The sequence below is a fragment of the Crinia signifera genome, chromosome 12 (assembly GCF_055691185.1).
Source record: "Crinia signifera chromosome 12, ASM5569118v1, whole genome shotgun sequence".
Classification (NCBI taxonomy): Eukaryota; Metazoa; Chordata; class Amphibia; order Anura; family Myobatrachidae; genus Crinia; species Crinia signifera.
This window is the reverse complement of record NC_139228.1, coordinates 13,223,503-13,246,884: the sequence shown is the minus strand read 5'-3', so window position 1 is coordinate 13,246,884 and position 23,382 is coordinate 13,223,503. Positions and strand designations below refer to the sequence as shown.

General features: G+C 49.9%; 2 protein-coding genes across 2 annotated transcripts; one reads left to right on the top strand and one right to left on the bottom strand.

The window, feature by feature from the left end:
• Positions 1-3,385: 3,385 nt before the first annotated feature.
• UBQLN4 (ubiquilin 4) lies at positions 3,386-17,925 on the bottom strand. Its single transcript, XM_083167121.1, is given in 12 exon segments — positions 3,386-4,055; positions 4,830-5,001; positions 5,528-5,643; positions 6,200-6,283; positions 6,888-7,027; positions 7,557-7,779; positions 9,193-9,351; positions 11,034-11,296; positions 11,373-11,596; positions 12,428-12,579; positions 17,731-17,813; positions 17,816-17,925. Coding segments are annotated over 12 exon segments (1,821 nt in total). The 5' UTR covers positions 17,868-17,925; the 3' UTR covers positions 3,386-3,902.
• A 339-nt stretch (positions 17,926-18,264) lies between these two features.
• Positions 18,265-22,976, top strand: LAMTOR2 (late endosomal/lysosomal adaptor, MAPK and MTOR activator 2). Its single transcript, XM_083167122.1, has 4 exons — positions 18,265-18,492; positions 20,743-20,905; positions 21,313-21,402; positions 22,283-22,976. The coding sequence occupies exons 1-4, from the start codon at positions 18,425-18,427 to the stop codon at positions 22,337-22,339; spliced, it is 378 nt and encodes a 125-aa protein (XP_083023248.1). The 5' UTR covers positions 18,265-18,424; the 3' UTR covers positions 22,340-22,976.
• The last annotated feature ends 406 nt before the right edge of the window (positions 22,977-23,382 follow it).

The window sequence follows — 23,382 nt, the reverse complement described above, 5'->3', positions numbered from 1 at the left end:
AAACCTCAGAACCATAAACTAAAGACTGCTCCTGAACAGTATCCTGTTCATTTGCCCCATCTCCCACTTTAAGGATGTCGTCGTCGTCGTCATCATCATCATCATCAGTCAGGGGCCATTGCAGTAGCAGGCCGCTTTGGGGGCTGAGCAGGGGAAGGTGTGAGAATATCAACCCTGGCAGACAACATGGCTAATTCCCTTTGCACCCTCTGCGTCTGCTGTGTATTTGCAGAGAGCTGGGAAGCAACAGAGTCCATCAGCGTTTTTATGCTGCTGGCCCAGGCAGGCTCTTGACTATCAGCCTGTGACTCATCCACAAGTTGTGGGGGCACCCCACTGACCTGAGTGGTTACACCACTGGGCTGTGGCAGTATACACGACTCACAGGTAACCTGTGACTGTGAAGCTGGAATAAACTTTGTGCTGCACACCATGCATGTTAACTTTTTCACCATGATGGAGCAACAGGACACCCCCAGCAGCGCACACACACACTCAACACCCACACTTGATGTACTGTAACTCTACACAGTATAAGTGTAATACACCTCTGTATTAGAGACTATGGTGTGTGTACAAGTGGTTAACTAGCCAGTGGGGTAGACTCAGAGCAATATGAGGAGACCAGTACACCCTAAACCTTAACTCACGGATTTGAGTGAGCTGGTAACGCACAAAACACAGTGATATGTCATACACCGTGTAAATATCACAGCTAAGCAACGCTGCTGCAAAGGATCAAATCCACCACGCCGCTGAGGAGCTGTAATGGCGACCTCTGTATGCGAGAAGCAGGAAGCAGAGACAGGGCGCGCCCAGCAGAGCCTGGTCCCGCTCTGAGCGAAGCTCCGCCCCCTTTACACGGAGCTGGCGCTTCCAGTATATTTAAACTGGCATAAGAAGCGCTTTTCACATAAAATTGCTTAAAAACGCCCTGGGCATCCCTGGTGGTCCAGCGGCATCACCCTATGCCAGTGTGGGGTGGGGGGTCGCGCGGTCCCTGCGAGAGGGCCGCCATCTTGCAGCACGGAACGGTTTGGGGTGTCCCCTTATGGGACCCCCAACCTGTACTCACCCCAGACGTCTTTGGACCAGTCAGGGGGTGTGCGGCAGCTGTGGGGCCTGCTCGCTACAGCGCAATGCTGTGCGGTGACAGGCCCCACTCAGGACAGATTATCCTGCAGCAGGATCAGCTCTGCACCTTAAGATGTCGGGGACTAACCCTACCCCTGACACCCTCGAAGTAGGACAGCTGCCTGGTCAAAGCAGCGCCCCAAAATAATAAACTAAATAAAATTTGAAGAAAAAAATCTGGAGCATCCAGAAAGCACTGCCTCTCCTGAGACACATTTTTCTAAACTGACTAGTGGAGGGAGATAGAGGGGAGGAGCCGGTGCACCCACACCGAAAGCTTTAATGTGCCTGTCTCTCCTGCGGAGGATCTCTGTCCATAGTATAACCCAGTATCCTATTGGACGGTAGAGAAATAAATATTAAATTAGGATTGAATTTTATCCGTAGGTCCAGCTATGTGGTGAGGAACAGGATTCACTTCTGTTTCCCCACACATTTCATAACTAGAAGCCACAAGCACTGATTTTTCCTATTTCATTGATCATAAATAATTGAAAATTGGTTCTGGACCACCCTAGGGAGCCTAGGCGCACAGTTTGGGAACCACTGCACTAGTGCATGGTGGGAGAATAAAATAGCGTGCCAAGCACAGCGAGGCACTGAGCCCGCAGCATGGAGAGCGTAGCGAGGGGACGCGGTGCACTTTAACCTGTGTCCATGTCTATATAAAAGTCAAAAACCCCCATGTAGACCTAATGGTGTCGACCCCACAACTGTCTACCAACTTGCTGGTGACCAACTGATCCTCACCCCTATAAATCCCACTGCCCCAGTAATCAGTGTTAGCAGTCAGGTCTATGAGAGCTGGATACGGTATATTCCGAATCGCTAGTACAATATTTGCGTGTGCAAGAACACACACAGTGCACAGATCTTATTCCGCGGTCAACGGAGTTTCCCCAGATATGTATTATAGTGTAAATATTTTTCCTTCATTTTATTAATGTTTCCGCAGACTGCTTGTACCATCCGGCTTCAGTCACATTAGCTCACCCCGGACTAATTACTGTGCTGCCCAACATCAGTTTCTGGGTCGGCCTGGAAGACTAGTGATTTTGTTGTTTCTGATCCATGAGGAAAACAGCAAATCTTAGTCTCCACCCTGCCCCGGAAAACATCTTCAGGACAAGGCAAAGTACAACGGCAGGCGAGACCTACTGGCGGATGTGTTCCTGTTGCTATCGCTTTCAGATCACTAAAATGCTTCTAGGACCTTGCATTAAAAAAAAAAAAAAAAAAAAATGCAACAATAAAGTAAGCTGTTGTGTCAAAAGCCTTGTAACCTTCTAACTAGACCAACGTATCACATGTAGCAGACACCAGCAGAAGGATTAGCTAGTATTCAGCCTAGGAAAGCACTGGCTAGAACAGATCCAGCACCTGAGCTCCAACCCAGCATTCACCACCGCACACCATGCACAGTATGTCGGAAGCAGTAGGTCCCCAGTGACCAATCCACATTCATGTACAGCTTAATATATAAATCTATTATTTTTGGCATGTAATAGGACACACGTTAACATTTCCTCATTACTTGTCTGCTGTAGGTATGACTAGTTTAGTAATTTGTGTGTGTAACTATTTTGCTGGTATTTATAGACATTTATGATTTATATAAATAAAAGCAACTGGTTCCCAACTTGTGTTGTTTCTTTCTTGCAATCTCCTCAGTGTACGCAGTCCTCTGCAACAGGCAACCATGGAAACAGAAATCAGCCCAAACCCCCTAGTGGTGGGAGAACCTCAGTGTATAGCTGTAACCATGGGACAGCACCCAGATACCAGCGAGCTCTTAGCTCCCTCAGATTACCATTATAACCTCTTTAGCGTCCTATAAATACAGTAGACATGAGCGTACTTATGATTTATATCAAGCACCTGTCCCCAGCAAAGCCCCAGCTACCTCTAGCATTACAGGAAGAGAGCAGAAGCCGTCACTAAACTTTCACATGGTGCAGAGGTAGACACGGCCCATTCTATGAAAAGTCCACTCAAACAGGAGTTTGTTATAACGGATGATATGACCACTATCCCATCTCCCAGAGACAGACAGACACCAGTTTCAGAAGATGGTTTTAGTAACCATGATCTTGCACACAGAGCATTCCAGAACACACGCAAACCGCTCCCATTAACAAGACTAGAGGACACGTTTTAGAGTGGTTGACAGATTACCGGTCCCAGAGACCACACCTACGCGTTTCACCGAGCTTCACCAGGAAGGACACAGGCATAGTCTGACCAATGTGCGTAAGTTCAGGAAAAATAAAACATTTTTGTTTATTGTTAAAATCAAATCTAAATGAAAATAAGACTCCACGTAGTTAGGGCAATGGGGGAGGGTTAAACTTAAAATAAAAAATAAAATCCTACACGTTTGAGTATCTGCACATTATCCGCTGAGCAAGGTCATCTGTAGATTAGTGAGTTAAATAGTTATGAGCAATCGGCGCTATTAGCTGGCTTTACGGGCTGTCCTGTGGGATAGCGGCAGGCGGCTGCCGCCACCAGGTTAAAGCGGTGCCGAGAGAGCTGAAATTAAGAGACAGACGGCTCGCACCCTGCAGGATGCAAGGGAGATGATGAATGTATGTAGGAGCCCACACCGCATTGCGTCATGGTTAGTCCGGAGTTATCCAGTGCAAAAGGTGTTAAACATGTCAGCAGACCGCAGTGCCTTCCCATGATGCTTTGCAGTAGAGGCATATACGTGGACCGAGATGGTAGGGCCAGGGCTTGCGTATTCCTGTGATTTCTGGCAGCAGTTATTAGGAGGGCTGCGAGCCCAACAGTCTCTCGATGGCAGCATTGATGTCTCCGCCTGTTGCGATCAGGGCTTGTAGGTTGGCTTCGCGGTTGATAAATCCCATCGCATTTAACTGGTCCAACTGGGACTGGAAACGAGTTTCAGGAGTCAGCCCCTGTACACAGAAAGTGTAAGACTTATCAGTAACAGAATCTCATCCTGGAAGTCTTACAGGTGATAGATGGCCAGGCACAGCCAAAGCAGGGACAGAGCTTACGTCACTAAAACAGTGGTTCTCAACCTCAGGACCGCACAGTTTATTTTCCAGATCACCCGACGTGCATTCATTATTCACCGATTAAGCCAATTATTTCACTTGATTCTGTGAGTAGACCACCTGAGGACAGAGTTTGAGAACCACTGCTCTAGATAAGTAGTTCTCAGCCTCAGTCCTCAGGACCCCACACACTGCACACTTTGTAGGTCTGCACACAGAATCACAGGTGAAATAATTAGCTCCACCTGTGGATCTGGAAGACATCAGTGAACAAGGAGTGAATCTGTCGGGTGACCTGGAAAACATGCACGGTTAGGCCGGTTTCACACACTCCGGCTCCTGCCGGACGGCGAAATCCCGCATGGCCAGGGAGCCGTGCCGCACACACTAGTTTATCATGGAAGGGATGGCCACAGCCCGGCAGCCGCCCCTTCCAGTGGCAGGATCCGGCTGCAACCGGGCGGCCGGACCGTGGCCGTTCCATTTGAATGGACACAATAGTGTCCATTCACAACTAATGTGTGCGGCACGGCTGGGAGGGAGCCGGAGTGTGTGAAACCGGCCTTAGGGTTCCTTGAGGCACTGAGGTGGAGAACCACTGCTCTACATGAGAGCCCACAAGTGGACAGTGCTCCCTCTAGTGGGTAAGAAACAGAAGTACACCAAACATACCGGAGAGCTCCCTCCTGCAAGGAGCTGGATCATCTGCTGCATCATCTGTTGCTGAGGACTGCTGCTGTCCCCTGTTGGAGAGGCACTAGTCGGTGTGGCAGGGGAGGGGGTTTCAGGGGCTGTGCTTCCACTGGGTGCAGGGGGCATCCCAGGAATACCAAAGGAACCGAGGCTGGAAAGGAAAGTCAGTGTTATAGGACGGACATATGGTTCTCTAGTGACCCAAAACGCTCACCCACTCCCATATGTATAATCTAGTGCAAGGGCAAAAAGCACCCTGGGCGGATCATGGACCCAGTGCCGCCAGAGGGAGGAGCTACATCTATAACAGGGGAGACACTAACATTTCATCTCCATGGCTCATAACGAAACGCTTTCCTATTAAAAGGTTCAGTAGTTAAATGGCACATCTGCAAGTTCCTCACATCTGTACACTATGCTGCACTTACAGCTATTTCCATCTACAGTACAGGAGCTAAGCTGCTTATCCACCCAATTAGGACGTTATCTTCCTCATGAAGCACGCAGAGCCGTATTAATGACGTTAGCGTTACATAGATGAATATTCATTAAGCTCTTGGCGTTTGATGAACACAATAGGGGGGGGGGGGGGGGCTTGGTCGCTCTTCTCACACACTTACGCAATCAGCCACTGAACCTAGACTGCAGATCACCACAGAGCCAGGGACGGTTCTCACCTGGATATCAGCCCGGGAGCTTCTGTCTGGAGCGTCTGAAGGCCTTGCTGGATCTGAAGCAGGGCCTGCATGGCTCGGGGATTGGTCATTACGGAGAGCGACTCGGGATTCTGCATCTGTAAATCATTACAAGGTTATTGGGAATGAGAAAGGACGGGCTGTCGCCAGTCGTTACAATAATGTGGACACAAAGGGATCAGAGTCAGGCAAGGCACAATGGTATATGTTCCCCTCGCTGTTCCACGGCATATGGCAGGTGCCCGTGTAGTATTTTACTGATCATTTAATATTCATTTTGTATTTCTCTATACTGTTAGAGACATCATAAAAATACTTTATTACAGACTGACCAGTTGTTCTCACAGCATCAGAACCTGAAACCAGAGCTCTGCAGAGAAAAGGTCTGGTGGTATTGGGGATCCCCCACTCTATACACATACATTAACACAGGGGTGGGTGGGTGGGGGGAGATATTAAATATGCCTGACATCACAGGACACCTGGAAACAATGCGAGTGCACCGAGGGAACCAAATGAATGTTATCAATGTGAAAGTATAGGGAACTGATTACTAGATCAGCGTGGTGAGGTGATAAAGCAGCCAAATAACAGGTGCAATAGTCACATTGGCCACCGCTTAGTAGCTGGGCTGCTCCATGTGCGCGTCCTTACCTGCTGGAGAAAGACCGGCAGCTGGTGCCGCAGCTGCTCCTGTAACTGGGGGTTACCGGCAAAGATTGGAATGTTACCCATCATCTGGAAAGGGAGAACAGGCTAATGTTATATACCATCCCAATGTACACAGAGGGGACCCTTATAAAGCAAGTACATCGTAGGCAGCTACTCTGGCTATACACAAATATTACCACTTGGCCATAAAACCTACTCCAGAATATGGTGCAGTATCTACTAACACTTCAGCCAACAGAGCCCGGCAGCCCCAGGCCAACAAAGCTTGGCAGCCCCAGGCCAACAGAGCCCGGCAGCCCCAGCCAACAGAGCCCGGCAGCCCCAGCCAACAGAGCCCGGCAGCCCCAGCCAACAGAGCCCGGCAGCCCCAGCCAACAGAGCCCGGCAGCCCCAGCCAACAGAGCCCGGCAGCCCCAGCCAACAGAGCCCGGCAGCCCCAGCCAACAGGTCATACTGCAGCTCTCAGTGTTAGCATTCCTGGACTTAGCTACAAGTGTTGGGTGAGACCATTAGATACAGGTAGGAGTCAGCTGCATTACATTGACCACTGAAGGTAGCCATAGTTAAGCTGAACAAAGTTGGAAGATGTTGACAAGCATTAGGTCGAAAGTCAAAAGGTCGACATGAGTTCCATGGGTTTTTCTTTGAGCAGACACGAGCAGAAACCCACCTGGGCGGCGAAGTCTGGATTCTGGGAGAGCGACTGCATCATACTGCGCATGTAAGGGGCCGAGATCATGCTCTGCATTAGCTGGGGGTTCTCGGAGATCTGCTGCAGTAGACCCTGCATCTCCGGGTTGCTGTACAGGCCTGGGAAAAGCGGATAACAGACGTCAGCATCTGACATTGGAGGAACAGGAGATTGTAAATCCGCAGAGGGCACAATGCATGGATAGACGCGTCCATGGACAAGTCCTCAGGCTGCACTTGGTGACACCTGCAAGAAGTCTAGGCCCTTATTCTTCTCCCCCTTAAAGAAACAGAACCGTGGTTCCCTTTAGGACCCGGCAGTGCACTCAACTGGCATCAGGAGAACCAATGTTGCAGGTGTCAGCAAGTGTCAGATACTAGCAGGAAGTTGCTTTCAGACCTGAGCGTATTCCTCGTTGAGCTTAAAAAGAGTCTGAAGCTTGTACAGGGATCATTGATTCCTACGGTATACATAGATATTATATTAAATAAAAAGCGCAATTTAGATCCACCTCACTTATCTGCGAGGCTGTTCCCTTCAAAATATTAGGTCAGCAGAACTGGCCAGATTAAGCGTATATTCTAACTGTCCAATCAGAACTAGCCTGTCCCTTTACAGGGCCTATCATCCCCTAAAGAGAGCTCGTACCTGTTCCAAGGCTGGCAGCATTGATCCCGAATGGGTTTGACACAGTTGGAGCAGTCTGACTGGTGGTAGAGCCATTGTTCCCCTCGCTGGTGGGTGTCTGCCCTGGGGCGGATGGAGATGAAGGATTCCAAGGGTTCGGAAGGGGTTCACGGTTCTCTGTGCGCAAAGGCTGCGAGGCTGAACCCTCAGAGCCGCCAGCTGAGGAAAATGGGTTACTCCCAAACTATGGAAAGCAGAAAGTGGGGGTTAGAGAATACAAATGGGACAAGTCACAGGCGTACGTTGGAGTGCTGTACAAAGAGCACTTAGTCACTGACAGTATGGCACCAGCGAGAACATACAAAATCCACACAAGCAAAGCCCTAGTAACTGCCAACACTCCAAATTACTGACCATTCTTCACCAGCAGATATACACAGGAGGTAAGAGTAGGAGTTCCCTAACCACAGTAGTCACATCACACAGACGTTTTGCGGATATTCGTGGTTCAGCACAGATGGCTCAACATAACTGGAGGTAGTACGTCATCTGTGCTCAAGCATTGATATATTTAGAACCTGAATTGCTGGTGTGCTTTGTGGACCATGGTAGGAATAGACCAGCATGTACAGTGTGCAGACCTGAGGGATGGGAGTACAGCAGTTACTGATACCATCTGCAGGAGCGGTTACCGTGCGCGCACAGGCGCCCCCTACCCCACACTAGCGATGCGGGAGAGCTTACCGTGCGCACACAGGCGCCCCCCTACCCCACACTAGCGATGCGGGAGAGGTTATCGTGCGCACACAGGCACCCCCTACCCCACACTAGCGATGCGGGAGCGGTTACCGTGCGAGCACAGGCGCCTCCTACCCCACACTAGTGATGCGGGAGAGGTTACCGCGCACACAGGCGCCCTCCTACCCCACATTAGCGATGCGGGAGCGGTTACCGTGCGCACACAGGCACCCCCTACCCCACACTAGCGATGCGGGAGAGGTTACCGTGCGCGCACAGGTGCCTCCTACCCCACACTAGCGATGCGGGAGCGGTTACCGTGCGCGCACAGGCGCCTCCTACCCCACACTAGTGATGCGGGAGAGGTTACCGCGCGCACAGACGCCCCCTACCCCACACTAGCGATGCGGGAGCGGTTACCGTGCGCGCACAGGTGCCTCCTACCCCACATTAGCGATGCGGGAGCGGTTACCGTGCGCGCACAGGTGCCTCCTACCCCACACTAGCGATGCGGGAGAGGTTACCATGCGTGCACAGGCGCCCCCCTACCCCACACTAGCGATGCGGAACTGCCCATTTCCCCCTCATGTTATTTTATCATCATTTGCAGCCAAATCTAAGTCGGGTAATGTCAGAATTAGCCAGATGCCATCATAGCTTTGCTGAAATGCTCATACTACAGCCCAGACAGAACACACATCTCTCCTCATTGTAGCATGTATAGTTTACTGTTTTCATTGTTGGATAATGTTTTTATTAAGCCTAATTAGCTGCCTGCTGACTAGTAATTACCATAAATAATAAATGCCTCATGTGCTTACATACACCATATTCCAATAGGAGTGTTGGTTAGAATGAATTAGACTTGTACATAACTGCCCTCTGCTGGTGAGAAGGCAGAAGAACACCCAGCTGTTACCTGCTCTCTGGCTGCACTGAACATGGGTTCCTGGATATCGGTGTACATCCGGCGTAAGGCGTTGTATCCCCCAGGGATGCTTTCCAAGTTACTGAGGGCCCGATCCTGGTTCCTCATCATTTCCTGCATCATGGCTGGGTTACGGGCCAGCTCCATTGTCTGAAACATTTAAGGTTTTGTATTGTAAGACTTCTGTCCCTCTCCAAGTGGAAACTGGTACATGGTATTGGTCAAGAGGGATGTGGATAATTAGACCAGAAATGTCCAAACTGTGGCACGCCAGCTGTTCTGATACTACAAGTCCCATCATGCCTTGGCACAGTTTTGCCATTAGGGATTGCTAAAACTACGAAAAGGCATGCTGGGATGTGTAGTTTCATAACACCTGGAGGGACATGGTGTGGCCATGCTTGGACTAGATAGACTGTAAACAGGGTCAAAAGGTCAACTGTTTTTGTTATCATCAATTAATGTAACGTCACCATGCTAGAAACACAATTCTCCCTCTGACATGGAGACGCAAGAACAAACCGTATTCTAAAAAAGTAATATCACAAAAAAAAAAAAGTAGCGCCCTTACAGTGTCTAGGAGGCGCTAAGCCACCATGCCTGCATGTAGCAGTGCCCCTAATGGTGCCCATCTCATACACCTTACATGCGTGTGATCAAATGAGACATCGCAATGCGGTTTGATCACATCTGAAGTGCTTTTGGTACTTGTGTATTATAAGGGTGCCCAGCTACGGTTTCAACATAGGCTTTGCCAAGTTGTGGCACCGTGAGAATACAGGAGGCAGCAGGATGGTGTGGTTTATACTTACCCTCCTCCGGCCTGGTCACCGCATCGATACCCGTGATCCACACCCTGCTCCGGCACTTGCAGCGGACGTTGTACGTAATTCAGCGTAGTGCCGCTGGCAGCGCATCACCTGGTTTCCCTGCTCCCCCAGTGGCACTACGCTAATTGCGTACAGCGTCCGTGGCGAGTGTCTGAGCAGGGGGACTGAAGGCGACTGCCGGGGATCGCCGCGGTGCCTGGGCCGGAGGAGGTTAAGCATAGACCAGCCATTTTACCCCCACTATCCACGTCGGCGCTGAGTTGATTTTATTAAGTGTCCCCTCGAGGGGACGTGTATCCATTGCCGCTCGCTACACTTTATAAAATCAACTCCACACCGACGTGGATACTGGGGGTATGACAGGGATAGTGGGGATATTAAGCATTGTGTATTTTTAGGGCTCCAGAGCCACTTACGTAGTCAGCATAGTGCTGTATTGGTATTCTCAATACAGCACTACGTAAACTATGTAATGGGCGCCCTGATAATACACAAGTATCTGGCTTTTTTCCCCCTGCATGCCATGTCGCATGCCACATTGGGCACTGAAAGAGGTCTGTTCCATCAGTGTAGTGGAGCAGACAGGAGAGCTGGCAGCAAATAAAAAAAAAAAAAAAAAAAAAAAAAAAAAAAAAAAAACTCAGCCAGAGGCCTCACTACCAGGCAGCTGCTGATTGGCTGAGAGCTCTCAGCCAGAGGGCCGCCACCGTCCGCTCCACCAACCCTCCTGCTGTCCACCCTTGCTGACAGATCGCATTGCAAGCAATCACATGTGGTTAAAAACCATGTGATCAAGGCTATGCGCAGCACATATCTATCAACGCGACATTCGACCGGCAGGCCAGTGCAACAAGTCGGGTTATGCATGCGATTTATCGCACTTCAATGGATCCATACCATCTCACGTGTATGGGAACCCTTACAGTAACTATAGGTGCTAACCCCTCCCGCTGTACTAGACAATAAGCAGAGCACGCACAGGACAGACAGTAGATCACAGACCTGCCTCATGAGCTCGGGGTTGTTCAGCATGTGGCTAATCTCTGGGTTCCTCTCCATCAGCTGCTGCATCTGGGGGTTAGCCATGATCATCTGCCTCATCAGGTCCGGGTTGGACATCATGTTCTGCACCAGCGGGTTCTCCATGATCTGGGACAGCATCTCTGGGTTGGACATGAGCTGGCGCTGCATCTGCTGCTGAAGTTCCATGAAGTTGGCAGAGCCCATGCCCAGATTACCCAGCCCAGACAGACCTCCGAAGCCAGCTGGAGGAAACAGCACACATCAATACCACAGATCTATCTGGGCACGCCCGCCGTACAGTCACAGGCTGGTACTTACACAGGATGTTGGTAGAAGCCGTGCCCTCTGGAGGGGCTGTGCCATTCCCTGTACTCCCCCGCGTGGTCCCCGCAGAGCTGTCTGGTGTTGTGGTGCCCGAGGAGCTGGGCTGTGGAGGCGAGGAGTTTCCTGTAGGCGAAGAGGAGGCAATGGAGGCGGTAGATGCTGCAACGGCGGCAGCAGTAGCAGCTGCTGAGGGGGACAAGGCTGATGGGTCCTGTGACCTGAAAGCAACCACCATTACCAGGTCATTAACACATCTGGGGTTCTGTATTAAGTTCATCATTGAAATAAGAAGCGACACACACACACATATCATTCACTATCACAGCCATAGAGAAGGTTCTACAATCACATTATATACACGACCGTCATCCGGCCAACCATGAGTATTAATGAACACGCAGCACCCCATGTCCTGCAGGATCATGCTCAGACTGGTGCAGCACCCTAGGCAGAGCTTCAGCTTACTGACCACCATCAGCCCCACACTGATAACACCTTTCTAGAACCTCAGGTCAACGTGTGGTGGTGGCCTAGAAGAAGGTAAACACCTGCTGTCTCTCTCAGAGTCACCCCTAATTATGCGATTCAGGGGCACCCTTCAGATCCTAGTTCCCGTAGCCTGCTGAAAGAGCCTGCCCTTACTTCTGCCAAGCTTGTGATCGGTCTACAAATGTACATAGCTGTGCCCCATATATACCAATCTGTCCCTGCCTTTCCATCTAATGTGTATTACTCTGGAGTGTGGGGGCAGGTATAATACACAGCACAGAATAGGGGGGGGGGGGTCACTCCCTGGCTGCCGGTGTGACAGCACGCACTGGGTTCTAGCCTACGGCACACGGACTGACTATATAAACCTCAGTCACACAATGACAGGTCTGGATACATGGTTGCTGCAGCGAGCACCCCCCTGAATGAGCTGGGACAGTCCCGGAATGTGTCACGAGATCTATACACTGTCAATCAGGCCAGAACCCCAATGCCCCTGCCCCGCGGTGGTCTGGGTACTTCACGTGGAGTCACACTTGTGTAAGATTTTCACAACTCACTTCTGTGCCGTTTTGATCACTAGATGTACAGTGAGTCCGTCTTTGATGCCGTGCTGGTTCAGCGTGTCGCCGTCTTTCAAAATCTTTCCGGCAAAGATCAGTACCAGCTGATCCTTTTTGGCTTTAAACCGCCTGGAAATCTCCTCCTTAAACTGCATTGAAAAATAAAAAGCAAATAGTCATGAAAATACACACACACGGCCCAAATATTCCTGATTACACCTAACTGTCAACACAGTGGGATCCAACATACAATTCCTCACAATTTTAGGACAGGGAAGCCAGATTGCAAAGGAACCTTTGACCACATAACAAATCCCGGCTTTCTATAAACGAGTCATTTATTTTTCCTATATGATCAGAATGCGGCTTGCAGTCTCCTATGTAACAGTGAGGATTCCCTTAAACAGGCGAGGTTTGACGCAAGTCCGCAGCATTTTGTACTGAGCCTCACCCTTGTAATGGCTACACTTGCCTTTGCCGCCTCACCTCAGAGAACAGCTGAGGTGGAAACTGCGAGTTAAGGGAGGGAGTTGCATACTGATGGCGAGCTGTCAGCACTTTTCACCGTCCATCACTCCCCATCAGGGGCACGGAACACCCCTCAAACAGGATACATGAAGTTGTGCTCTAGACCAAAGGTTCCTAACAGCAGACCTCAAGGCACCCAACAGTCCAGGTATTAGGTATCTCTATGGCTCAGCACAGATTGTTAAATCAAATTGATGGCGGTACTAAATTACTCCCTATGCCCCTATAGATTGTAAGCTTGCAGCAGGGCTCTCCTACATCCAAGTCTGTCTGTTGTTACCCAGTTAGTTCTTATCACTGTCTAATATGTGAAGCGCAACGGAACTGCTGCACTATATAAGAACACTGTAACGGAATCTGCTGCACTATATAAGAAACTGCAAATAAATTAAGTTACCTGTTGAAAAGCATGGATATACTTTAATCCTGGACTGTTGGGTGCCTTGAGGCCTGCATTTTGGGAACCTCTGACCGAGACTACTGTTGTCAGACAGTGGTAGTAGATGGTCTAGTACTGGGGGCTAGTGTCATTTGGGATGTTTCTACCTGGAGCAGTTTAGTTACATACAGGAGATGTAAAAATGTTTGGATATATAACGTGTGTCATATAGAAGCCAAGCTTAACTAAACTTTACATTGGTTCAACCAGACTGAAAACCACTGATCTGTGCTGCTGAGGGACCCTGCTCCTTCTAGTATATAACAGCCTGCAGCGCCATCAATTCCCAATTATATTAGACACTACTCATCACATGTAGTCCTGTCCTCACCATATACTCTGTGCTGCAGGGGCACCCTGCTTTAACGGTCTGCATTCCTACATTCTCCTCTTCACATGATGTCACAGCCCCTGTCACATGCAGCCCTGTCCTCACTGACACGTCCCTCATCTCCTGATATACTCTGTGCTGCTGGGGCCAGTGCAGGACGGCGCACGAGTCCTGTCCCCCTGCCTCCCCCCAATAAATTAATCAGCTTTGCGGGAGGACCCCCTGGAGCCTGTACCGGCCACAGGTGAGCAGGAGCCGGTTTCACGATCACTCTCACACCGCAAACCTGCTTAGACAGGTATTTAGATGCGGTGTGAAGGGGGTAAACTTCCTCTAACCCATTTTAAATACCTGGTCTAAAGCAGGGTTTGCGGTCTGAAAGCAGCATGAAATACCTTGTGTCTCGTTGAGGTCAGTAGGACACAGAGCATGAAGAGCATAGATTGTATATTGGTAAACACTAAGAGAAACTCTTGCGTCACTTCAAAAAAACCATCCAGCAATTGGCAAGAGACTAATTAATGAACTCCCAGCGGGAGAGCACACGTTTCACAACTTCAGCAAGACACTGCTGCTTCCCCCCCCCCCCCCCCCCCCAAAAAAAAAAAAAAAAAAAAAAATTATAGATGGTGGGATAGCAACAATGTGTCAGCAATGGACCATATTTCATCTGTTGTCGGGGGGAAGAAAAAAAATATTGCTACAGATCTCCAGATAGTCCTAAACCGAATACAGCTGTAGCAAGGGGACGTCTCTCAGTCACCGGCAAGAAGAGAATGAAGTAATACACAGGCAGCATTGCAGGCTATGAAGATCTCCAGACCACACATATTCCATATCCCTCTGAGGGAAATTGTTGTAACCAATACCCCTTTCACACTTGCAAAAATATCCCGGGTTTTTGCACATGAACGCGCATCAACCTAGGATTTAGCTCAGTGTGAAATGGTCTTGGACGAATATCCCGTGTTCAGCATTCCAGTATCTCTACCCAAGTCCCTGGCCTGGGTAGAACCCAGAAGCGACACGGGATGCGGTCAGTGTGAACCTCCCAGCGCTGCCCCAGCCAAGCATTTACATAACGCCACCCGCCTGACTTTATTCCGGGTCAGCTGGCCAGTGTGAAAGGGTACATTCCCAGGTATGCCAGTGTGAAAGGGGTATTATCTTCTCACTTCCCGGGACCTCATTTACAGACCGGCCCTGCTCTGCCCCCTAAACTAGCAGCTTTTGGTCCCGGTTACACATTTCAAACAGATTCTCTATCATGGGGTACATGAATAATATCAAACCCAAAAAACTGCCAGAGGGAAGCCTCTCTGCATTACAGCCCTGCTCCTGCCTTACAAGTCACTTTAAGAAGGTGAATCAATTGTTTTGGGGGCACCTAAATGGCATCCATCAGAGTAATTCAATTGTCCCCCCCTCCGGTAGGGAAGTACCGGGTTTAGCCGCAAAAAGCAACTAAGCCTGTTCTTAAGTACTGCTTTGGGCGTCTAAACTGCGCCACGGAAGCCAGCAAGTAGATGCACGCTCCTGCAGTTGTTCGCACCCAAACTGAGCAACGCACATCCTTAATCTCTATACTGGTGATATTACTACTGGTAGTAAGAGGAAGATGTTGTGCTCGCAGAGGACATAAGGCCCATACACACTGGGCGACTGAGCTGAAAGTCGCAAGTTTACTTACAGCTCAAAGCCGCACAGTGTGTATGGCCCGGCGGTGAGTGCTGCTGCGCGCTCCCGCATCATCACCAGGAAAGCCGCTTATCTGCTGGAACTACCAGTAGATGAGCGGCTTTACATAGCGCTGCACTATGCAAAGCCTCCCGCTGAGAGCATCGGGCAGGGGGAAAGCGGCTTTCCCCCCAGCGATAACAGCGGCCATCACTGTCCATACACGCTGGACATAATCGCATAGTGTGTATGGACCTATAACTGGGTAGCCATGTTGAATACGGTATAGCAGGTCGACAATGTCTAGGGCAACCACTAAGATTTTGGTGTCTGTCGACATAGACACGTATAAGTAGCGCGTGTGCGCTCACCATGCTTCAGGCTCACTATGCTCATTTAAATAGTAAAGTTCGAACCAAGTTGGTCTAAAGAAAAAACAACGTGAAAAACTTGGGTCAACCATCACCGTTTTGATCTTAAGCTATGGTCGTCTTTCTGTCAATGCCGACATATGTATGTCAACCATTTCCAGGTGTCGACCCAGGGACCACATACCAGTGAAGCTCTAGGCAGATCAGAGGACGTCAAGTTTGTGACCTTTTAATGCTAAAATCATACTTGGGTTTCTTAAGCCAGAACAGAGCTGTAGATCACAGTTTGCTGAGGAGGAACATGCACTATGGGTCTGCAATTAAGATGCACATGTAGCAAAGCAATGGGGAGCCCCAGCCTAATCCTAGATAGCTTAAGGTGAGGAATCCATAGACCAAGGATGGATAAGACATTGGCGGGGACCCACAGAGAATTAACAGGCAGATCTGATAGACAAGCACAGCAACTAGACAGCAGCAGGTTACAGGACATTTCATCATCATAAAAGGGCAGTGGTTGGGTGGAATGACCTCCCAGCCAAGTGCATTATACAGAAGGGGAATTCAACAATAGGCTGTCCTACAATCTGTAAAAAGAATACAAATCAGGTGCGAGGATATCAGGAAAGGGGAACAGACTCCATGTCCCAAGTGTCTCATCAAATGCCATGTCTTATAACATGAAATATTTACATCATCACTTGACTGGGTCCAACATATGTCCTAGGAGAGGAGATGAATAAGCAAATACTGTCTAGTCCCTGCCTGAGTCATGCGGCCAATGTCCACACGCCTGTTCTCCTATACAGGCAGCGCTCAGTGTACCCTAGGCAGGACAAGATCACTCATTCTGTCATGGGACCTCTTCCCCTCCGGAATGCTGCTCCAGTCCACATGAGATGGGCAACCCTTATACATTTAAAGGTTTAACATTTACATCATTTTAAACAGTGTTAGAATTTAATAGTTGAATTGTACATTCTAATAATTTTAAGCTACTTATTCATAGTTTTTGCTTCCAAAAGTGGGCACAGCAGTGTGCATCAAATACAAAATGGACGCAGCTGTAGCATATTGCATGCTTTATGTACAGTAGATGCGATTGATGTAGTACATGGAGCACATATCACCGTGTGTGGGCACCTTATGATCTAGTCAGAGGAACAGCAGCTGGACAGTTAGGTGGCTGTCCTAATACTACGGAACACCGATACCTGGGCACAATGGCACCCTGTCCCCTGGTGTGGGAGGTTCCTAATACACTGGCATGCTGCCCCCTGGTGTGTCTACGCCTGTATGTTTATGTGGGGGTTCCAGTGCACTGGTTTCCCGAGGGGGGGGGGGGGAGGCACCCTAGCCCCTGGGGTGTGTGAGGGGTTCCATTACACTGGCACCCTAAGGTGTTTGGGGGGGCTAAAATTGGCACACTGCACTGAACCATGTCGTGTGAGGGGGGCTGCTAGTACACTGGCGCCTGGTGTGCGTGTGTAGGGGGAGCACTAATACACTGGCACCCACTAGCCCCTGGTGTGTGTGAGGGGTTCCATTACACTGGCACCCTAAGGTGTTTGGGGGGGGGGGGGGGGGGGGGCTAAAACTGGCACACTGCACTGAACCCTGTCGTGTGAGGGGGGCTACTAGTACACTGGCGCCTGGTGTGCGTGTGTAGGGGGAGCACTAATACACTGGCACCCACTAGCCCCTGGTGTGCATTTTGCCACCCCCTAGCGCGGGCGTGTGTTTGGGGGGGGGGGGCGGCCTCCCTAAGGTGTGGGGGGTTCCTAACACACTGCCCTCTGGTCACTGGTGTTTGTGTGTAAGGGGGGAGGGGTTCTAATACACTGGCGAGGATGCGGAGAGAAGGGGGTTACAAACACATTGGCAACAGCCCCCTCCCCAATCACTGAACCCGCAGCACCTGAGGAGCCCGCCCGAGTCATTCCCCCGCTCTCACCTCCCGCACACACGCCGTCTCCGCGATCACGATCTCCTCCTTGTCCTTTGGCGTCTTCACTGTGACCCGAATGAGGCCTTTCCCGGTGCCGGCACGGGGGTGCTGGAGGCCGCACCGTCAGCGCCGCTCTCCGCCATCTTCTTTGCACCCGCCCACCCCGCGAGAAGGAACAGAAAGGGGGAGTGTCGCCGGCTGAGAGTAGAACGACACCTTCGCGCTTTTGTCTCCGCCGATGTGACGTGCAGCGCCTCCCTGCGGCCCGGATGACCCAGATCACGTTACTGCGCGCCCGGCAGTGCTGCGTCATTCCCCTCACCACCTGACCTCTCGCCACCAATTAGCTCGCAGAGGCGTATACCTGTCACCATGGAAACTAAACTTACCAATGGCAGCCCGCATTCGACCGGAAACGAGGCGTGGCACGCACCATGCGTTCCAGGGCCTAGTCTGCTACCATGACAATACGAGTCTGCGGTAATTTTTTGTAGTATTATTATTGGCTATTACACTACTCTCAGCAGTCGTTGTTGTGGGGATGATGAGACCCTTTAATGTATTGCCGTGCTTTCTGGTCATTCGGACTACATTTCCCAGCGTGCTCTGCGTCGCGGCCATATTGGGCGGAGTTGGGTCACATGATGAGAATAAGTAGGACAGGCTGCTAACTTGGTTGTGGTGCAGCAGGAGTATTATTATGTTGCGGCCCAAAGCGCTGACCCAGGTCCTGAGCCAGGCCAACACCGGTGGTGTCCAGAGCACCTTGTGAGTATCCAGCCCCGGCCCTTACCCTCTTATGCATCGTTGTCCGGGCCTCTGCTTTCCCCACTGACTCTCCTGGCCTCTGCTTTCCCCACTGACTCTTGCTGTCACCCTGTCCTGGCCTCTGCTTTCCCCACTGACTCTCCTGGCCTCTGCTTTCCCCACTGACTCTTGCTGTCACCCTGTCCTGGCCTCTGCTTTCCCCACTGACTCTTGCTGTCACCCTGTCCTGGCCTCTGCTTTCCCCACTGACTCTCTTGCTGTCACCCTGTCCCTGGCCTCTGCTTTCCCCCACTGACTCTCTTGCTGTCACCCGGTCCTGGCCTCTGCTTTCCCCACTGACTCTCTTGCTGTCACCCGGTCCTGGCCTCTGCTTTCCCCACTGACTCTCTTGCTGTCACCCTGTCCTGGCTTCTGCTTCCCCCCCACTGACTCTTGCTGTCACCCTGTCCTGGCCTCTGCTTTCCCCACTGACTCTCTTGCTGTCACCCTGTCCTGGCCTCTGCTTTCCCCACTGACTCTCTTGCTGTCACCCTGTCCTGGCCTCTGCTTTCCCCACTGACTCTCTTGCTGTCTCCCGGTCCTGGCCTCTGCTTTCCCCACTGACTCTCTTGCTTTCCCCACTGACTCTCTTGCTGTCTCCCGGTCCTGGCCTCTGCTTTCCCCACTGACTCTCTTGCTGTCACCCTGTCCTGGCTTCTGCTTCCCCCCACTGACTCTTGCTGTCACCCTGTCCTGGCCTCTGCTTTCCCCACTGACTCTCTTGCTGTCTCCCGGTCCTGGCCTCTGCTTTCCCCACTGACTCTCTTGCTGTCACCCGGTCCTGGCTTCTGCTTTCCCCCACTGACTCTCTTGCTGTCACCCTGTTCCTGGCTTCTGCTTCCCCCCACTGACTCTCTTGCTGTCACCCTGTCCTGGCCTCTGCTTCCCCCCACTGACTCTCTTGCTGTCCCCTGTCCTGGACTCTGCTTCCCCCCACTGACTCTCTTGCTGTCACCCTGTCCTGGCCTCTGCTTCCCCCCACTGACTCTCTGCTGTCCCCTGTCCTGGACTCTGCTTCCCCCCACTGACTCTCCTGCTGTCACCCTGTCCTGGCCTCTGCTTCCCCCCACTGACTCTCCTGCTGTCACCCTGTCCTGGCCTCTGCTTTCCCCACTGACTCTCCTGCTGTCACCCTGCCCTGTCCTCTGTCCACTTATTCTCCTTCTACAAACCTTAGCTGGGCTCTGTCTTCCATTTATATGACTCCTACAGTCTTGTGTTGGGCTCTGCTTTTCCCCACGTACTCTTACTTAAGTGACAGGTGATTTGACAATTAATCTAGGTCAGGCTGCGATGGTAAAATTAGGAAAAGCAGAGAATGACTGAGACCGGTGGAACAAGGGCCAGGTTTGCACCTATTGATTTGGGAACCATTGCAATGGAGTACTACAACAGAAGGCCTGGGAGGAAGTGACAGAGTTTTAAGTGTTATGTGGGGTACACACCAGGACGGTTTGGCCCAAAATGAGCCAATTTACATACAATCTCGGCCGATTGTAAATTGGCCATGTTTTGGGCCACTTCACTGCCGTTCTGATGCAATCCCGATCCGATGCGTGGGTCGTTAGGTCTTTTCTGAGATCCTACCTGCAGCAGGTGGGATCTGAGAAATGACCATTGAAGTGGGTGCGGGTCGCGATCGCATCAGGTGCATTTTCTGAGCGGGTTGTGGGCTCCATCATTTCGTGAGTGGGTTGTACGTTCCTGTGACGACCAGCTCATGAGCTGCATCGTGCTGGTATGTACCCAGCATTACTAGTTTTTATTCAATATATTATGTTTTGGGAGATGTGGACGCTTATTTATTTTATTTATTACCAGTTATTTATATTGAGCACTCAAATTCTGCAGCGCTTTACAGAGTATAGTTGGTCACATCAGTCCCTGCCCAGTGGAGATTGCAATCTATATTCCCTACCACATGTACATGCACACACAGACATTCTAGGGTTAATTTTGTTGGGAGCCAATTAGCCGGCCAGTATATTTTTGGATTGTGGGAGGAAACCGGAGTACCCGGAGGAAACCCACGCAAGCACGGGGAGAATATACAAACTCTGCACAGTTAGGGCCATGGTGGGAATCTAACCCATGACCTCAGCGCTGTGAGGCAGTAATGCTAACCATTACACTGTCCGTGCCTAAAGTTGTGATGTTTGATCCTGAGTTCCAGGAGCAGTCTGCTCAGTCCTGTCCTTCTCTATCCCGCAGGCTCCTAAACAATGAAGGCTCTCTACTTGCATATTCTGGCTATGGTGACACAGATGCCCGAGTTACAGCTGCTATTGCTAGCAACATTTGGGCTGCCTATGATAAAAATGGACATCAGGCCTTCAACGAGGACCATCTTAAATTCATCCTTATGGACTGTATGGTAGGTAACTCACACGGGGTCTTCTGGTGACTCCAGCTCAGACCTGGCTTAGGGTGACTGGCCGTTTTCTTGCCCCTGTTGATGTATACATTGTGCCAGCCAGTGACCCCCCCCAGGAGCCTCGCTCTCCATGTCCGTAAACAATATTGGAACTTTGTTCTGGTTTAAAGGGACCAAAGTTTTGTTCGTGTTTTATGGACAATGATCATTATTAGTTCCATCTACAATATATGGCTATCACACGTTCACGTTACACTCTGCAGTGCAGGGTTACAGGATCTCTTTAGAACTACATTTTGTCAGTGGGAAGTCATTAGGTGGTTGGTAAATACGGGAAACGTGTAAATATGATGCCAGGCTCCTTAGGACGTTACTCTGATGCCCATAATGTGCCTGTTGTGTTACAGGAAGGCCGCGTTGCGATCACAAGAGTGTCAAACCTGTTGCTGTGTATGTATGCCAAAGAGACTGTTGGATTTGGCATGCTGAAGGCTAAGGTAAGTGCTCAGCAATACTAAATGCATCCACGTACAATCATGCAGATAACACAGCTGATGTATACATGTCCGTAATACCTGTATAATCTGCAAGCGCCGCCGTCATCACTTCAGTGGATATTAGGAAACCGGGTGTATAACTGATGTAGGAAAGTGTCACCTTCTACCCTCTTCTCTCTAATCCCTTTCTCCCAAAGCCTTCATAAAAAAGCACCCTATAGGGGTACATTTACCAAGATGGAAGTTGTACTAAAGATGGGACATTGCTCATCGCAACCAACCGGATTCTAGAAGTTGCTGAGCTAATGCCATTGTAAATGCATTCTTCTTGTTTGTAGGGTGTTAATTTTTTAGCTTTTCAACCACCACACTGATGACTTGTCAAGGGATGGGGAACCTTCGGCCCTCCAGCTGTTGTGGAACTACAAATCCCAGCATGCCTTGTTAGTTTAAAACTTGCAGGGCATGCCGGGATGTGTAGTTCAACAACAGCTGGAGGGCCGAAAGGTTCCCCATCCCTGGTGTCAAGTCATTTAATGAGCTAGATTCATGTTTGTAAGTAAGGCAACTCCAGTAAGTAGTGTGTTCGTACTGAAAGCTACATTTGCAGTGTAAAAATAAAGCTTCCTTACATGTGTGGGCTGCATGCAAAAGCAGCCAGTATTTACCGGCACAGATTTATTTTTGGTCTTTGTATTATGGCATGGTTTGTGCCAGAAAGTTACTGGCCTTTTGATTTACTTACAACCCTGAATCAGGCCCCGTGTGCTCAGTGCTTTAATAAACATGCAATATAGAACATGTTTATTCCTTATGACAGAATAATCCTATGTGTAAAGGAATACTCGTATGTAATGGTTCTTTCTGTCTCTTTAACCAGGCCCAAGCTCTAGTGCATTACCTGGAGGAACCTCTGAACCAGGTCTCTGCATGTTAAGAAAACCAGGACTGTCTGGGAATCTCTGGGCTGTAACATGCCAGCAAGCCCACATTAGTGCAGCGAGGATTCTCCCTTCCCAGCGATGTAGTGCTGTAATGCGTCTGCAAGTTACTGTTCCATACTGCCACGGTTCCTGTGTTCTAGAACTCTGTGCACAAAGTGAAGTCACCAGTATGATGAAAGGTGGCACTGGTTTGGGAAAGTAGTCACCAAATTACTTTTAGATTGAGCATTGCCACCCAGTGCATTAACAGTGATTGTGTACACTGTTATGTGATGACCCTTATATAGTATCACTGGTTCGCTTTCAGCTGCCAGTGAGCTAAAGGCCTTTAAACACGTTGGTGAGATATCGTATGCAGCCTTGCGTACCATGTATGGAATGTGCTGCCACAGAATCTGACAAAGCCTTGTGGCAGCCATGGCGATCTCTGGCTCCGATGCGCCCAGGACTGCATATCGGATCCGGAGGTAGAACACATACTCTATGGCACTCTTCACACTGTCTATTGGACAGATGGGTCAAAATTGTTTAAGTGTATGTTCCTGTGACAGAGAAGACTATTGACTCCTTGTTGTAGAAAAAAAATGTACAACCTAAAAAGGACAGCAATAATAAAATCCAATAAAGCTTCGTCTTTTTTTATTTATTAACAAGGTTTTCAATTCTGTGTATTTAAAACCGCCTCAGTCCAGAGGTCATAGAGGTATTAATAATATGTATACACAACGAGATTTGCGCCTAGCGATTTAAGGTGTCTAGAAGGCCCCTACACAGAGCGATGTGATCTAGGGTTTTGTACACCTGTAGTGATCTGAACTCACTTGGTAAGTGCTCCAACTAGATTTTGACTGCATTATTTATTTACAGTTTGTTATATAGCGCAGCATATTCCGTTGCGCTTTACAGTTGGAAACAACAGTGGTTAAACAAATTGGGACATAGACTGCATGCACACGAAGATCTGAGCCACTGTTAGTGGCTGCACCTTGCTATGGTGGTAATCAGAATGTAGTTGGTACAGTACTAGTAGTTTGTG

What these genes read in the sequence shown, in the direction of transcription:
- LAMTOR2 (XM_083167122.1), top strand. Translation starts at nt 18,425, where the DNA reads ATGTTGCGGCCCAAAGCGCTGACCCAGGTCCTGAGCCAGGCCAACACC. An exon ending in TCATCCTTATGGACTGTATG is followed by an intron (nt 20,906 to 21,312) that starts GTAGGTAACTCA and finishes GTTGTGTTACAG; the next exon opens with GAAGGCCGCGTTGCGATCAC. An exon ending in TTGGCATGCTGAAGGCTAAG is followed by an intron (nt 21,403 to 22,282) that starts GTAAGTGCTCAG and finishes CTCTTTAACCAG; the next exon opens with GCCCAAGCTCTAGTGCATTA.